The following is a 14,409-nucleotide window of genomic DNA, read 5'->3' on the forward strand; positions in this document are numbered from 1 at the left end:
CTCAGAATAGTCGTCTAATTTTCACTCCAACTAACATTGAAGAAGCACATAAACTCCTCAATTTCCAGTAAACCCTCCTAATTTTCTTGATCAATTTTAATGTGTCAGCTTTTCAATCAAACAGATATTCCCTGTCACATGCTTTTTGTCAACTTTGGGGCTGCATTCTTGATGACTTGTCAGCTAGTTAAAGGTTTATGAAAGCTTCATTGGGTTGATAGAAATTAATTCTTTCCTTGCCCAGCCCTCAGTTTGAAACTCTTTTGAGGGCACGACTAAGGTAATCAAGTGAATTTCTTTTGTATATAGAATATTTCTTGGTGATATCAGTAGTCAACAATGAATCCTAATTACCAAGTTATCAAGAACACACCTAGCATTGCTAGAGTCCCCTGTGGTAGTGGACAAAATCAAAACAAAATGATTCCGTTGTGAAATTATGCTGTAGAGGCCTAGTTTGAGCCTTTGATGCTTGAGTGTATTTGTGCACCTTTCTCCTTGAAATGTATTTGGGGAAATTGTATCAGTGCACTGTAAAATATATCCATGTTGGGGGCATTTTTCTCTGTTGATACACATTAGATACCACAGAGAATATCAAGTTAGTGTTGAAAATATTGTGGGAAAACTTTGCCAATGGTATATTGTTAATTAGATTTCAGAGTATTTTACAAGTATAGGGCACTCCATAATGTGAAATCTTGGTTGTTAATTTTCTGAGACAGTTAGGTGTTTATTTTAAATTTCTTTAAAAGATACTTAATCATTATTAAGACTATTTAAAATACAGCTGTGGAAAAGCAGAGGCTGCCTGTGATTAATAACAGCTTTGAAAGTAATTATGTGATGGGAATGATGTTTCTGTGCCTCAACGTGCCAATGAAACACAATGTGGAATAGTGTGTAATTTCCAGGAACTAAAACCACCCAAAACTCTATGGCATCGTGTGTGATAAGCCTGAATTATCGCTGAAGTTGTAGGAGTTTTTTAGACTATTTTTTGGAATTTTACACGACCAAACCCACAACCAGATACAACACACATAAAGACAAACAATACATATGCAGGAAAAGTATTCATATATACAAATAAATAAATATTGTTTGTCATGAATATAAGAGTCTCAGATGGTTAGTGGGAGCAGCTCCTTTGGTCATTCAGCTTCTCATTGTCCGTGGGAAGTAGCTGTTTCTCAGCCTGGTGATGCCGACTCTGATACTCCTATCTCTATTCCAATAGAAGCATAAAAGATGCTATGTGTGGAGTCGAAGGGATCCTCAATGATTATATGTGCCCCGCTTCAGACAACAATCCCGGTAGATCACATTGATGGGTGAAAGGGAAAACCTAGTGATCCTCTCTGCCACTATTGTGGTCCTATAGATTGACCTCAGATCCATTTCTCTGTAGTAACCGTACCATACTGTGTGGCAGCTGGCCAATAAGCTCTTGATAGAACTCGTGCTGAAAGTTGACATAATGGTGGCCAGTAGCCTTGCCTGGTTCAGTCTTCTCAGGAAAGCAAAATTCATTCTGATGGAGATTTTTTGTAAATGAACATGGAGATTCATGGTCTTTAGTTGGGATACAGCTATGCAAGTGGAGTTGAGGGATAGCTTTAACTGTGAAGGTGGTCGATGTGGCTGACTGGCTGCGACCTACTTGTATATGGGTGCTTGATGACTGTGTGGGATGAAGGACTGTATGAATGATGTATATTATAACATCAAAGTCTATGTCTCCCTAATATCATATTTTTTATATATTTATGTATATTTACTCGCATGCGCACACACCTCTATTCTGACCAGCAACACAGATCCTAATGCTTGTTATTTGTGCACAGTTAGCTCTTTCATTCTGTTTTTAGGAAATATTGAGACTTGTAGCATCTGATTTGTGAGATAACAGTATTGCACTGTAACTGGTATCTCTGCATCTCTTGGGAGGTTATGTTCTATGAGAATCACCAACCTTTGGATAAATATCTACAAGTCTTACCAACAGTTTTGTAATATTCTAGCTTGCTTTTTTAGAAGTGTTGCTTTTTCCATCTCTGCCGAGTTCAATGGAATTCAGAACGGTCACAGTGAGCAAATGTCTATTGTAACCTGACTGGATCCAAAAGCCTCTTGAATTCCTCTAACCATGATGTATTTGTTGCCATATACACTGAGTGCTATTTATCAACTCTGCTCTCCAGGAGCATTGTTGATTTTTCTGATTGAGAGGTTAATTGGACAATGAGAAAGTGTATCGGGTATCATTTAGAATAAAAGAGAAGCTCTGTGCTCTAATTTTGACATCAATCCAATTCGTACGAGCTGGAAATTAAAAAAAAAACAATGTGCTAGAAGTACTCGATTAATGATCAAGCCTCATCTCTGGGAAGAGAATCCAAGTCAATGCTTCAGTTGTTGACCCTTCATCGGAACCAGGAAGGAGAGGGAAAAAAACCTTGTTAAGTTGCAGTGATGGGTGAGGGGAAAATGTCTCTGATAGTGTCAAAGAAGGGACATAAGTTGTCATCGAGATAAATGGGAGTAGTTACAAAAATGAGTGCATGTACAGAGGCACATGAAAAATAATGTGGGAATTCAGAAATGCAGAGCTGGAAGACATGAGAAGCAAAAAAGGCTGAGGATGTATGCCACTCCCAAAGGAAAAATAAGCAGAAAATAAAACAAACCAGTATCACAGAGGGATGACTGATTATGACTAAAGAATTGAATTCTCATCTGAATTTGTAGAATTCAATACCGAGCCCACAAGGGTGCAGTGTGCCCAGACAGAAGAGGAGGTGCTGTTGTTCATTAAGCTTTTGTGTGGGCCTCATTCTGGTTGCGCAGAATGATAGGTCAGAATGGAAATGGAATGGAGAATTAAAGTGGCACATAACGGAAGCTCAATCACTCCCATCACTGAACGCAAGTGTTACAAAGAGAGTGGATGAGGGATGGGTAGGGCAAAAGGAATTAGTATCTCCATGACTCACCATGGAGATCAGCTATTGATGATGTTATCTACTTGACCGATGAAGGAAAGAATGAGAGCATAAAGTAGTGTAAATGTTGTGAACTGCCACATTGGGAAATAATCAACCTATCAGACTTTGGAAATGGAGAGAGATGGATGATGTACTGTAGAACTGGCCAGTTCTGATCCAGAAACTTAGAAATACTTAATCAGGTAACGTGTGCAGCACATCTGCAGTATAACTATGTTGGCATGTAGCAAAATGAACACAAATCTCTCCATCATTAACACTTTGCAGGTTTTCAGCTCATTGGGCTCAGGTCCTGCTCTAATGGTTTAATTTTATAAGTATGATTTTTTCCTGGTCAAATATCAAGTATTCATCAGTCATTTTCCGTCCTATCTGGATTATTCAATGTTTTCTGATTGTTCAAATGGATAATCTCTTGAGGATGATGGTCAAGGAAATGCAATGTTTTACCTGATTGCAATAGACACTAGAATCCAGGATATCATGACAAAATTGGATTTAAATATCATTTAGAAGTTTCAACTTAGTGAAAATCATCTCAAAGGAAGAGTTCCCCTCCCCCAGCTTTGAATAACTCCATTTGTTGACATTGAACTGAAGCGCATCAGCCAAGATGAAGCAAGAAGTCTGCAGTGAACTGAAAATCCTAGAATTGTTGTTTTTGAGCTCTGAGGAAAAAACCAGTTGGAATTGTTGTGAGGTCCTACTTCTGCTTGGCACTCCTACAGAATCAATGGCAAGATCATTTCTCTCCCAAGTCTGCCATTTTTTGGTCATTGCTGCCCCTCTCTGATAAGATTTACCACTATTTTCACAAGGTAACTTGACTTAGGGAGTAAATTTGGATCCCCACATTCTCTGAATGGATGAATCAGAAGATTCGCAACCAACTGAAGTTGAGATCAAGGAAATTTAAGGAAGATGATCCAAAACCCTACAGGAACTCCAGGTACAACTTACAGAAGGCTATCTCAGAACCAAAGAACCAATTGTGGAGGAAGCTGGTGACAAGACAAATACACACCAGCTATGGCAGGGATTGTAGGCCTTGACATCCTACAAAGTGATGGCAAACACCATAGATGGCTGTAATGCCTCATTACCCGATGAGCTGAACACCTGCTATGCCCACTTTGAGAAGGAGAACTCAAAAGAATCTACGAGAATCCCTGTGATATCAGTCTCTGAGGCTGACATCAAAACATCATTCAAGAGGCTGAACCCTTGCAAGGCATCAGGCCCTGATGGCATACATGGCAAGGTACTGGAACCACTCCAACCAACTAGCCGGAGTATTCACGGACATTTTCAATCTCTCACTGCTGCATTTGAAGGTTCCCACATCGTTCGAAAGGACATCAATCATCCCAGTGCCCACGAAAGGTAAAGTGAGCTGCCTCAATGATAATTATCCAGTAGCACTCACATCTACTCTGATGAAATACTTTAAGAGGTTAGTCATGGCCAAAATTAATCCGTTCCTAAGTAAAGGTCTAGACCCACTGCAATTAGCCTACTGTCACAGTCGCTCCACAGTAGACACAATATTACTGACTCTCCACTCAGCTCTGGATTGCCTAGAAAATGACAACTCATATATGCAGTTGCTCTTTATCGACTATAGCTCAGCCTTCAACACCATATATCCCTTAGTGCTGGTCCACAAGCTCCAAACCCTGGGCCTCTGCAATTGGATTCTTGACTTGCTCGTTGGAAGACCACAGTCAGTATGAATTGGAAATGATGTCTCCTCCTTACTGATGATCAACACAGACGCACCTCAATGATGCCTGCTTAGCCCACTGCTCTACTCACTCTACACCCATGACTGTATGGCTAAGCACAATTCAAATGCTATCTACAAATTTCCTGATGACACCATGGTTTTCAGAGCATCACAGATGGCAATGAGGATAGAGATAGATCAGCAAAGTTGAGTGGTGTCACAATGGCCATGCACTAAATGTTAGCAAAACCAAGGAGATGATTGAGAACTTCAGGGGGAAATCAGGAGAGCAAGAAGCAGGGGTTCTGTTTTTACAAGAGAGGATACAAATAACCTCCCAGGGATGTTGGGAAACATAGAGACAAGGGAGGAACTGAAAGAAATCAGTATCTCTAAGGACATGGTCTTGGGGAAATTGATGGGATTGAAGGCAGATAAATCCCAAGGGCTTGATAATCTACATCCTAGGGTACTTAAGGAAGTGGCCATTCAGATAGCAGATGCTTTAATAATTATTTTCCAGAACTCAATAGACTCAGGATCAGTACCCATGGATTGGAGGGTAGCTAATGTTACCCCACTATTTAAAAAGGGGGTAGAGAAAAAGCGGGGAATTATAGGCCGGTGAGCCTTACATCAGTCGTGGGCAAAATGATGGAATCCATTATTAAGGATGTAATAGCGGAGCATATGACTAGCAGAGAAGGGATCGGACAGAGTCAACATGGATTTACATAAGGTCAATCGTGCTTGACAAATCTATTGGAATTCTTTGAGATGGTGACAGGTAAAATAGATGGGGGAGAGCCAGTGGATGTGGTGTACCTGGACTTCCAAAAGGCCTTCGATAAGATCCCACATAAATGACTGGCTTCCAAAATCAAGGCTCATGGGAATGGGGGAAAAGTATTGATGTGGATTGAGAACTGGCTGGCAGGTAGAGGACAGAGAGTTGGGAGAAATGGTTCATTTTATGAGTGGCAGGCGATGACCAGTGGGGTGCCATAGGGATCTGTACTGGGACCCCAGCTGTTCACAATTTACATTAATGATCTGGATGAAGGGATTGGATGTAATATCTCCAAATTTACAGATGACACTAAGCTAGGAGGGGTTGTGTGCACAGAAGAGGGGGTCAGGAAGCTCCAATGTGATTTGGATAAATTGAGGGACTGAGCAGATACATGGCAAATGCACTCCAATGTGGATAAATGTGAGGTTACCCACTTTGGTAATGCAAAACGGAGGGCAGATTACTATTTGAATGGCAATAGATTAAGAGATGGGGAAGTGCAGAGAGACCTAGGGGTACTTGTACAGCAGTCTCTGAAGGCGAGCATGCAGGTACAGCAGGCAGTTAAAAAGGCAAATGGTATGTTGGCCTTCATATCAAGAGGGTTTGAGTATAGGAACAAGGATACCTTACTGCAGCTGTACAGGGCCTTGGTGAGACCCCACCTGGAGTATTGTGTGCAGTTTTGGTCACCTTATCTAAGGAAGGATGTTCTTGCAATGGAGGGAGTGCAGAGGCGATTCACCAGGCTGATACCTGGAATGGCAGGAATGACTTATGAGGAAAGATTGCGCAAATTGGGATTGTACTCGCTGGAGTTTAGAAGATTGAGAGGGGATCTCATAGAGACATATAAAATTCTGGTAGGACTGGACAGAATGGATGCAGATGGGATGTTTCCAAGGATGGGAAAATCCAGAACCCGGGGCCATGGTTTGAGGATAATAGGCAAACCATTTAGGACCAAGATGAGGAGGAATTTCTTGACCCAGAGGGTGGTGAATCTGTGGAATTCATTGCCACAGAGGGCAGTAGAGGCAGGTTCATTAAATATATTTAAGAGGGAATTAGATCTATTTCTTCAGTATAAGGGTATTAAAGGTTATGGTGGGGACGGGGTACTGAACTTTAAGATCAGCCATGATCTCGTTGAATGGCGGAGCAGGCTCGAAGGGTCGAATGACCTACTCCTGCTCCTATCTTCTATGTTTCTATGGGTCAGCAGTGGATTTTGGGTGTCAATATCTCTCAGAATCTGTTCCAGAGCCTCCATGTCAATGCAATCATAAAGAAGGCTCGCCAGTGGCTGTACTTTGTGAGGAGATTTGGTATGTCACTGAAGACTTTCGAAAACCTCTACAGGTGTATCCTGGAGAGCATTCTGGCTGGTTGCATTACTGTTTGGTATGGTGGCGCCAATGCTCAGGACAATGAACAAAACTCCAGAGGGTTGTTAACTCAGTCTGCGACATCATAGGCACCAGTCTTTACTCAATTGAGAATACCTACAAGAGGTGGTGTCTTAAGAAATCAGTATCTATCCTCAAGGACCCCCACTGTCCAAGCCATGCCCTCTTACCTCTGCTACCATGAAGACGAACACTCAGTGGCACAAGGACGGTTTGTTCCCCGCTGCCATCAGATTCCTGATTGAATAATGAATCACAGGCACTGCCTTACTTTGTGGTTTTTTTTCTTGCACTATTTTTATTTATTTTGTACGGTGGTATATATAAATGTTTCCACTGTGACACTGCAACAAAACAGCAAACTTGGTAACATGTTCATGACAATAACTACAGATTCTGAATAAAGTTAAAATACAATTGTAAAATAATTATTTCTTCAAGATTAATCAAAGCCATAAATAAATCAACTTCACTCAGATGACCTACTCTCTGGCAAGTACACCAGAGATTTTTCAAGAAATGTGAATTTTGTTGCATTGGAGGCATGTCAGTAGTATAAAACTTGATATAAAATAATTAAAAAAAAAGATTTGTCATTGCAGCTTTAAAGCTTTGCATGCTTATTTAATGTGATGTGAACTCAGTAAATGATGAAGCTCTTGTGGTGGCAAATAAATAATCATTAATGGCATGCAGTTTCTCACGCATCCTCGTGAATGGATTTTTAGTACATGCTGACTCCTACAATTAATTGTGTGTACGGACACACCATTCTTAATAAGGAAGTTAATTAAAGCAGAGCTACTTTATCTGGCCTAATATTTACCTCTAGATTTTTTTTAAAGTTGTGTTTGTAGAATCACAGTGTTTTATCACCACTCCAAGCAAAGAGCCCTATAGGATATTTAGATTTGAAATATGCTATTCTCTTAGCTTTTGCTAGTGGTTTGTGTTCTATTTTGTACTGTTCAGTACAAGGTGGACTACATTGCTGCACTTCAGAGCACTATTCTGGTAAAACTGCGTTAAGCAAAATAAAACCTGCCAGGTTCATTTTTACAGCTGGAGTACCCATAAGGCAATCCACAATCGTTTATTACCACATGCAATAATTGTTCAGTGCAGTTGTTTCTATTTTTCATAGCAAAACTTGGCTTCTAGCTTACACTTTTGAAGTTTTAATTGAAAACTAGCGTTAAGGTCTTTAGCACCAATGGCAAATACATTTGACGTATTATGCTACGCAGACAAATTAATTAGAACTGCAAAAATATCTAGCACAGATTTAAGATCCACCTTGGCAACGTGTGATGCAACTCTTGATAATGGAGATTGATATTTGCCATTTTAATTTAACATTTATAAGTAGCAACAGATTGAAAATAAAATACACTGATATACTATTTAGGCCTGTTATTGACTGCAGGGTTCCAAATTGAGATGGCTCAGTACTTCTGCCAAGTTTGTCACAATATTATACAGTAAGTTTCCGATTATCTGAAACGCTCGGGACCGGACGTGTATCGGTTAACTGTATTTTCCAGATATCTGAGAAATGGCTTGAAGCAGCCCAGTTTAAGCAGCAGAATACTTGTATCAGCCGTTGCCGATCTCAACACCTTCCCACCTCCATTGCCAAACCTGCCCAGGATCCCAAGGTCTGCACTCAGAGCCCCAACACCTCCCCACTGCTGTCACAGAATGTGCTGGGGAACCCAAGGTCACTGCTCTGATCCCCAACGCCGCCCCCCCCCCCCCCCCACTAGCGTTGCTGTACCTGCCTGGGTGCTCTGATTCCTAACACCTCCCCACTACTGTCGCCGAACCTGCCTGGGAGTCCAAGGTCCCTGCTCTGATCCCTGTAGCATCAGCATAAAACAACAACAAAGAACAAGGGAAGGTTTTTTAAGTATGAAATGAAGTTAAAGTCTTATCTTGAGTACACAAGAGCACCATTGGATTCAAAATGGTGCTAACAGCACATCAGAGTCCCACTTGAACATGGCAGGTTAAAAAAGAAACAATTTTTTTTCAACTTGTAACATCATGTAGCCGCAGAAAATTTTCATGGATATCTGAGAATTTCAGTAACGTGGTTTTCGGATAATCAGAAGCGTACTATCGTTTGTTTTTAAGAACAGGACACTTGAGTGTATGTTCTTTCCATTTTTCCTGCATTAATTAACGTGGTTTAACTGGAAAGCATGCAAACAAACTATAGTCTCTGCCATAACTGGCAACTTTAAAGTTGTTCCATGATTCAGAGGTGTAGCCACTGTGAGAGAATCTTCGTTTACTTCCCTCTGACGTGAAATGACCAACCATGCTAAGAATCTATGATATCTGTCATTTAGTAGGTTAACAGATTACGTGCTTACCACCTTAAGGCCCTTTATTTCAATCGGACTTCTTAACTGCTTGCCATTGTTTAAATTTCCATCAGAGTTTCCTTTTAAAATAATACTCTGTCATTGTGTTTATCTTAGTCTATGCCAGTTGCAGTTCTGTTTTCCTTATCATTGCATCCTACAGGAAGCATCTACATTTTACTCAATTCCAGCCATTGATTCACGTAGACTGCTTCTATTTGACCATGCAGCTGTCAAATTCTATGACACTGTACTTAAGCAGGGTTTAATTTCAACAGCAAAGAATCAGAGAAATTTCCATCGGTGGCAGTAGTCCAGGAAAGAGAACCAGACAGAGTGCCAGGAACGCTGACTGTTCCATTCGTTTCTGGCTATTGAGCTAGCAGTCTAGTTGAAATGGAAAGAGACATTTTAATTCAACAACGTTGTAAGTATATTATTCAAATTAAGGTCATTTAAGCTATAGTTGATTGTCCACTTTCGACAGTTTCTTTACCATATCTGACATCCTTCCTTGTTAAAGGATCTTCTCACTTGCTGTAATTTTTCAAGGCAGTTTCCTAATCTGTTTTTCAGTAAAGTGATATATCTAATGGTGTTATTGTTCTTATAACAGTTGTAATTATTTGTCTCCTGGTCAAACAGGGCTTTAAGGCAGAGTTTTAAAAAAACTTTGAAACTACAGTAAATGCTGCACTGATTTAAACATTCGTTGACATTTTGATAGTTTTAAAGTTTGTTTTATTGCTGCATCTCCTTAAAATAGTACATTCTATGTTTAACATTCTATGTGTAGTATGTTTGTTCTGCATTCCTTTGGACCATATTTGGGTCTGGTATTGGATGTACTGCACAATGTTGAACTATCTTGAGATCAGTGAACGGGTAAACATTGTACTCTGCTGAATAATTAATGAAACTCTATCGGCCTCAGCAGTGAATCAGAAAGCATTTTTTTCTCACTCCGTTGAACACTAGGTTATGGGGTTTTACTTTAATTGCTTGTGGCAGGCCGGATGTTTCCTCATCAATGTTGACGTTGCAGTTGATCGTTCAACTCAACCTTTGCAGTTCCTCTTAATTTTCCGTGGTAGGCACAAATAAACTATTGTTTTAAGCAATTGGAATATTTCAACACCTTTTTTTTAATAATTGTTCTGTAGAGTGGATTGGAATGGATGGAGGGTGTTATTTAAGTATTTCAAGATGATGGTGAAGGATTTGGGTATTTTCTGATGAATTGTGCTTCTTACCACACTGCTTGGACAGATATTATCATATCCTCTCCTCATTTCAAGGCTTTAACCTACATTGCCTGTTGACCAATTATTGACAATTGTCCAAAACAAGTGAGGGCAAAATAGGATTCCTTTGGGGTCAAGTTTAATTAAAGTTTTCACGCTACTAAGTAGGAGATTTGAACTAGAAAATTGTTAATGGGATAAATCAAAATAACAAAATATTTTGTGTCGAGCTCCAAAATGAAATATATAATCTGTCATTTCTGGCACACTAAATTTCTTTTTTAAAATCAAACAAGTGGGTGAATATGTTTTTTAAAAATAAATTGATTTGAACTACTAAATTTACATACGACTATTTAGCAAGTTTATTGTTCACCATGTCTGCTTGGGAACTGGTCCGAGCTGAATTCTAACCCTGCTGTGTTTTTTCCCTGAAATGTGTTGCTCACTAGACTGCAAATTGGAGATGAGGGTCTGATCTTTATTTGAGAGTTGGTGAGAGGATATATCATATGAGTTGATATAGATTAGTAAATATAACTTTGCTTAAAAAAAATAAAATTTGAACATAAAATCCAGGTCAGAAAAACACCACAATTAAATTCCATAATTCTAATTATTTGGTTATAAAGTTTAAATTTCTATTCTGTCAACATTCTCTTTTGCTTACAATTTGCTTCCAGCTGTATTCACTGGATTAGTACCTCATCAAGATGGATTTGAATTGTGCTGACGTGAGGGATTGTCGAGCATTTTGCTTGTAATTTTCCCCTCCTCCATTTTTTTTAACCAGAAAAGCACTCTGCTTACAGCTACATATCAAAATATGCAAAAGAACACATAAATAATTTGATAGGAAATTGCTTAGTGACTTGATTTTTAAAACTGCATATCTGCAGAATATAACCATTGCAAGGGTTTGGAATGAACTCAATTGATGTCACAAAGAGCAAAAGCTTTACTGGTTTAATTTAGCACTTAATCCACGAGCCTTGCCATTACCAGTCATTTGCACAAGCAGTGTCCCAAGCAGGAAAGGATAAATGTGTGGATTAAGAGAATCTACCCTTTCTATCTGCAAGCTGACATATACAGAGGATCTTTCATTTAATCGTTGAGGAATGGGACTTGGTAACAAGGTGCGTCATGTTTTGTTTCTACTGATGTTTCTTTGAATTAATAATTCAAGCAGTACTTTGTAATAGAAAACCTTCAGTTGCTTGGTTCTGGAGTCCCACTGGGGCACAGATGAAACCAGCCTGCTTTGTTTCATGTTTTGTAACCAGAGGTCCCGCCTCTTTAACTAAGCTGAAGTCATTTTATTCCAATGCCTGTCCCTAGCAAGCATACAACTGTTGGCTGCTCTCAGAGTTGGGACTCTAGCGGATGGTACAAAGACAGCTGGGACAACGACAGCGCGCGCGAATACCAAAGGCCTCATAGGAGAAGAGATTCACTAACCTACTCCACTGAAGGTGTTTGCAACGGCAGTGTTAACGTCAGAGCGGATGATCACAACTTTGCAGGAGGGTATGAACATAATTACGAATATTACAGGTATCCGGACTCTACGTGTAATGAGGATTATCCCAATCAGTATGATCACAGTCCTGTGAGAAAGTCCTTTGCACCTGATCTCTCTTGTTCCCATGAAAAGCAGGCTGTGATGTCTGGACGTAACTCAGTGCCTCCTCAGGATTACTATGCCGAGCCTAGTCTGGCACTTAGGCCATCTGAAGAGGTGCGGCTTTATAGGGATCATGTGCTTAACAGATCAGCGCAGAATTATGGGGTGTCAGGTGGCAGAATATCATGGGACCACTCACAAGGAAGGCCCCTTCCCCTGTCTGAGGTAAATCGTATGTACCATGATCCTTCTGGTAAACTGGTTCATGATGGACAAAAAATACGCAGTCGAGAGCCTTCTCCTGCCAGGTACGGTGCTGAAACACCTCTCCCTCGATATGGGGCTGAACCACCACCACCTCTCACTGGTAAGCAGATGTACAGTGATGCCACTGGTCAACCAGTAGACTCCACTAGTGCACGACAGATTACTCCAACGTGCTTGGTCATGGATCCTGGCACTGGATCTAGATGTGAGAACAGTTTGGATAGAATGCTGTCCCATGGCCCACTCAGCCACAACCGTAGGCAAGGAGTGACAACCCGAATGATGCATGATTACGGAGCACACCGAGATGGTTTAATTCCAAAGCCCATTTATGATGGTTATGACAACACCATGCTGGCCCATAGCCATCTTCCTGCAGGAATTATTGGGCAGGACAACAGAGCTGAATTCCTGGCACTGTTGCGCTCAGAGGGTTTATCTGAAAACACAATTGCAAACCTACTGCAACAAGGAATTGATTCAACACACTTTCTAGCCATGTTAGAAGAAAATGACATAAAATCTGTAGCTCCGAATCTGGGTCAGGCACGTTTGCTGTTACGCCTTGTCCACAATTGCAAAACGGATATGCAGTTGCGACAGGAGTTGCAGACAAGCAATGCCCGGATGAGAACACGTTCAAACAGCTTCAGTCACAGAAGTGAGTTGATGCGCAATGACTATGGAATCCAACCAGGGGATAATCCCACAACTCAGCAGCTACCAATGGCATTGCAACCAATGTCACCCAGGCTTGCTGAAGTGAACCGTCGACCATCTAGTGCCCCATCCCAGCATCTCCTTGAAACTACAAACTATGGCTCCTCTGGACTTGGAAGACTGGGGAACCATTTTCCAAGCTTCACAGGTTACACTGGCACTGCCCCAGTTGGGCTGCAGAACCTGCGATCAGGGCCTCTCTATCCTGCTCAGTCTGGAATAGCAATGAATGCACTGCAGGCTGCTCCGAATGCAGCTCCAAAAACTGCTTACTCCACTACTTATACTGTCCCCATAGAACTAATGACGAGGGAGCGCAGCTCGTCTCATTCTTTGTTGCACAGCCCTCACAACAGTCCACGGATTCTCCGAAAGCCAGGAACACCAGTGGAGTCTATAATGGTACCTACAAGCTCAACTTACCAACTGACGAATGCTGCAAACCCAAAAGTGACGAGGCGTACAGGACCTCCAGTCATTGTCTCCACAATGGCATCGCCTGAACCAAGTAATGCATTTTTTACATTTTAGCTGTATGTGTGATACTTGTTCTATTATTCCTAACTAAAGTTACTTGCTTTTGTTGTCTTTTCCCCCTTGTGAACAGAAGTTGATTGAAAGCAGAAGCTGATTGATTTGTTTCTATTCATTTTATGGTCATATTTTGTTTCTCTGTTTTGAAATGTATCTTTTCAAAAGAGCATTGAAAATCTCTGTGTGTGCGGATTTGCAACTTCTCACTTAACAAGGTCAATTCTCTTTCTATTAATGCACCTATTTTTCAAGATGGATGAAAATGTACCTGGTTCCATACCTTTATTTGCCATATTATTGTTTTAAGCAGTTGGCTCTGTGGAGAAATCAGCAGACACAAGATCATTACATTCCAAGTAGGTCAAGTATTCTGTAGGCCAACACAAAAGTGTTCATCCTCTTGCAATTAGATTTACCAGTATTTGTCACAGAGGAAGCAGAAGCCTAATTATATCATAATTGTTTAGTGAACTTTCACCATTGCTCTGTATATCCCATATACTGCAGAAAAATTAAAGAAACAATCAAGAGCTTTACAATATTTAGCAATGTTGTATTTGTTGGACTCTAATAGGACAAGATTGGAAGTTGTTTCAAACAATATATTTGAAGAAAATGCATCCTATCATTTGCAAAAATAATGTTTACAGCCATCCAGTGATGATAAATGGTACTGGGTTTCATCCCATTTCATCCCATTCAGTGATGATAA

The 14,409-nt window shown here is 40.4% G+C and overlaps 1 protein-coding gene across 7 annotated transcripts in view; it reads left to right on the forward strand.

Moving 5' to 3' along the window:
• The window catches only part of LOC138744119 (C-terminal-binding protein 2), a 202,761-nt gene that overhangs the window by 45,105 nt on the left and 143,247 nt on the right, over nt 1-14,409 (forward strand). For 2 of the 7 annotated variants that reach the window (XM_069899711.1, XM_069899712.1), the window contains exon 1: nt 11,877-13,671. The exons of 2 other annotated variants lie outside the window; for them this stretch is intronic. In XM_069899711.1, coding sequence (XP_069755812.1) covers nt 11,877-13,671 — 1,795 coding nt within the window. Of the gene's footprint in view, nt 1-9,583; nt 9,733-11,876; nt 13,672-14,409 lie in introns of those variants that run through there. 3 more of the 7 variants (XM_069899713.1, XM_069899719.1, XM_069899717.1) reach the window with 3 other exon arrangements.

The sequence above is a fragment of the Narcine bancroftii genome, chromosome 10 (assembly GCF_036971445.1).
Source record: "Narcine bancroftii isolate sNarBan1 chromosome 10, sNarBan1.hap1, whole genome shotgun sequence".
Classification (NCBI taxonomy): Eukaryota; Metazoa; Chordata; class Chondrichthyes; order Torpediniformes; family Narcinidae; genus Narcine; species Narcine bancroftii.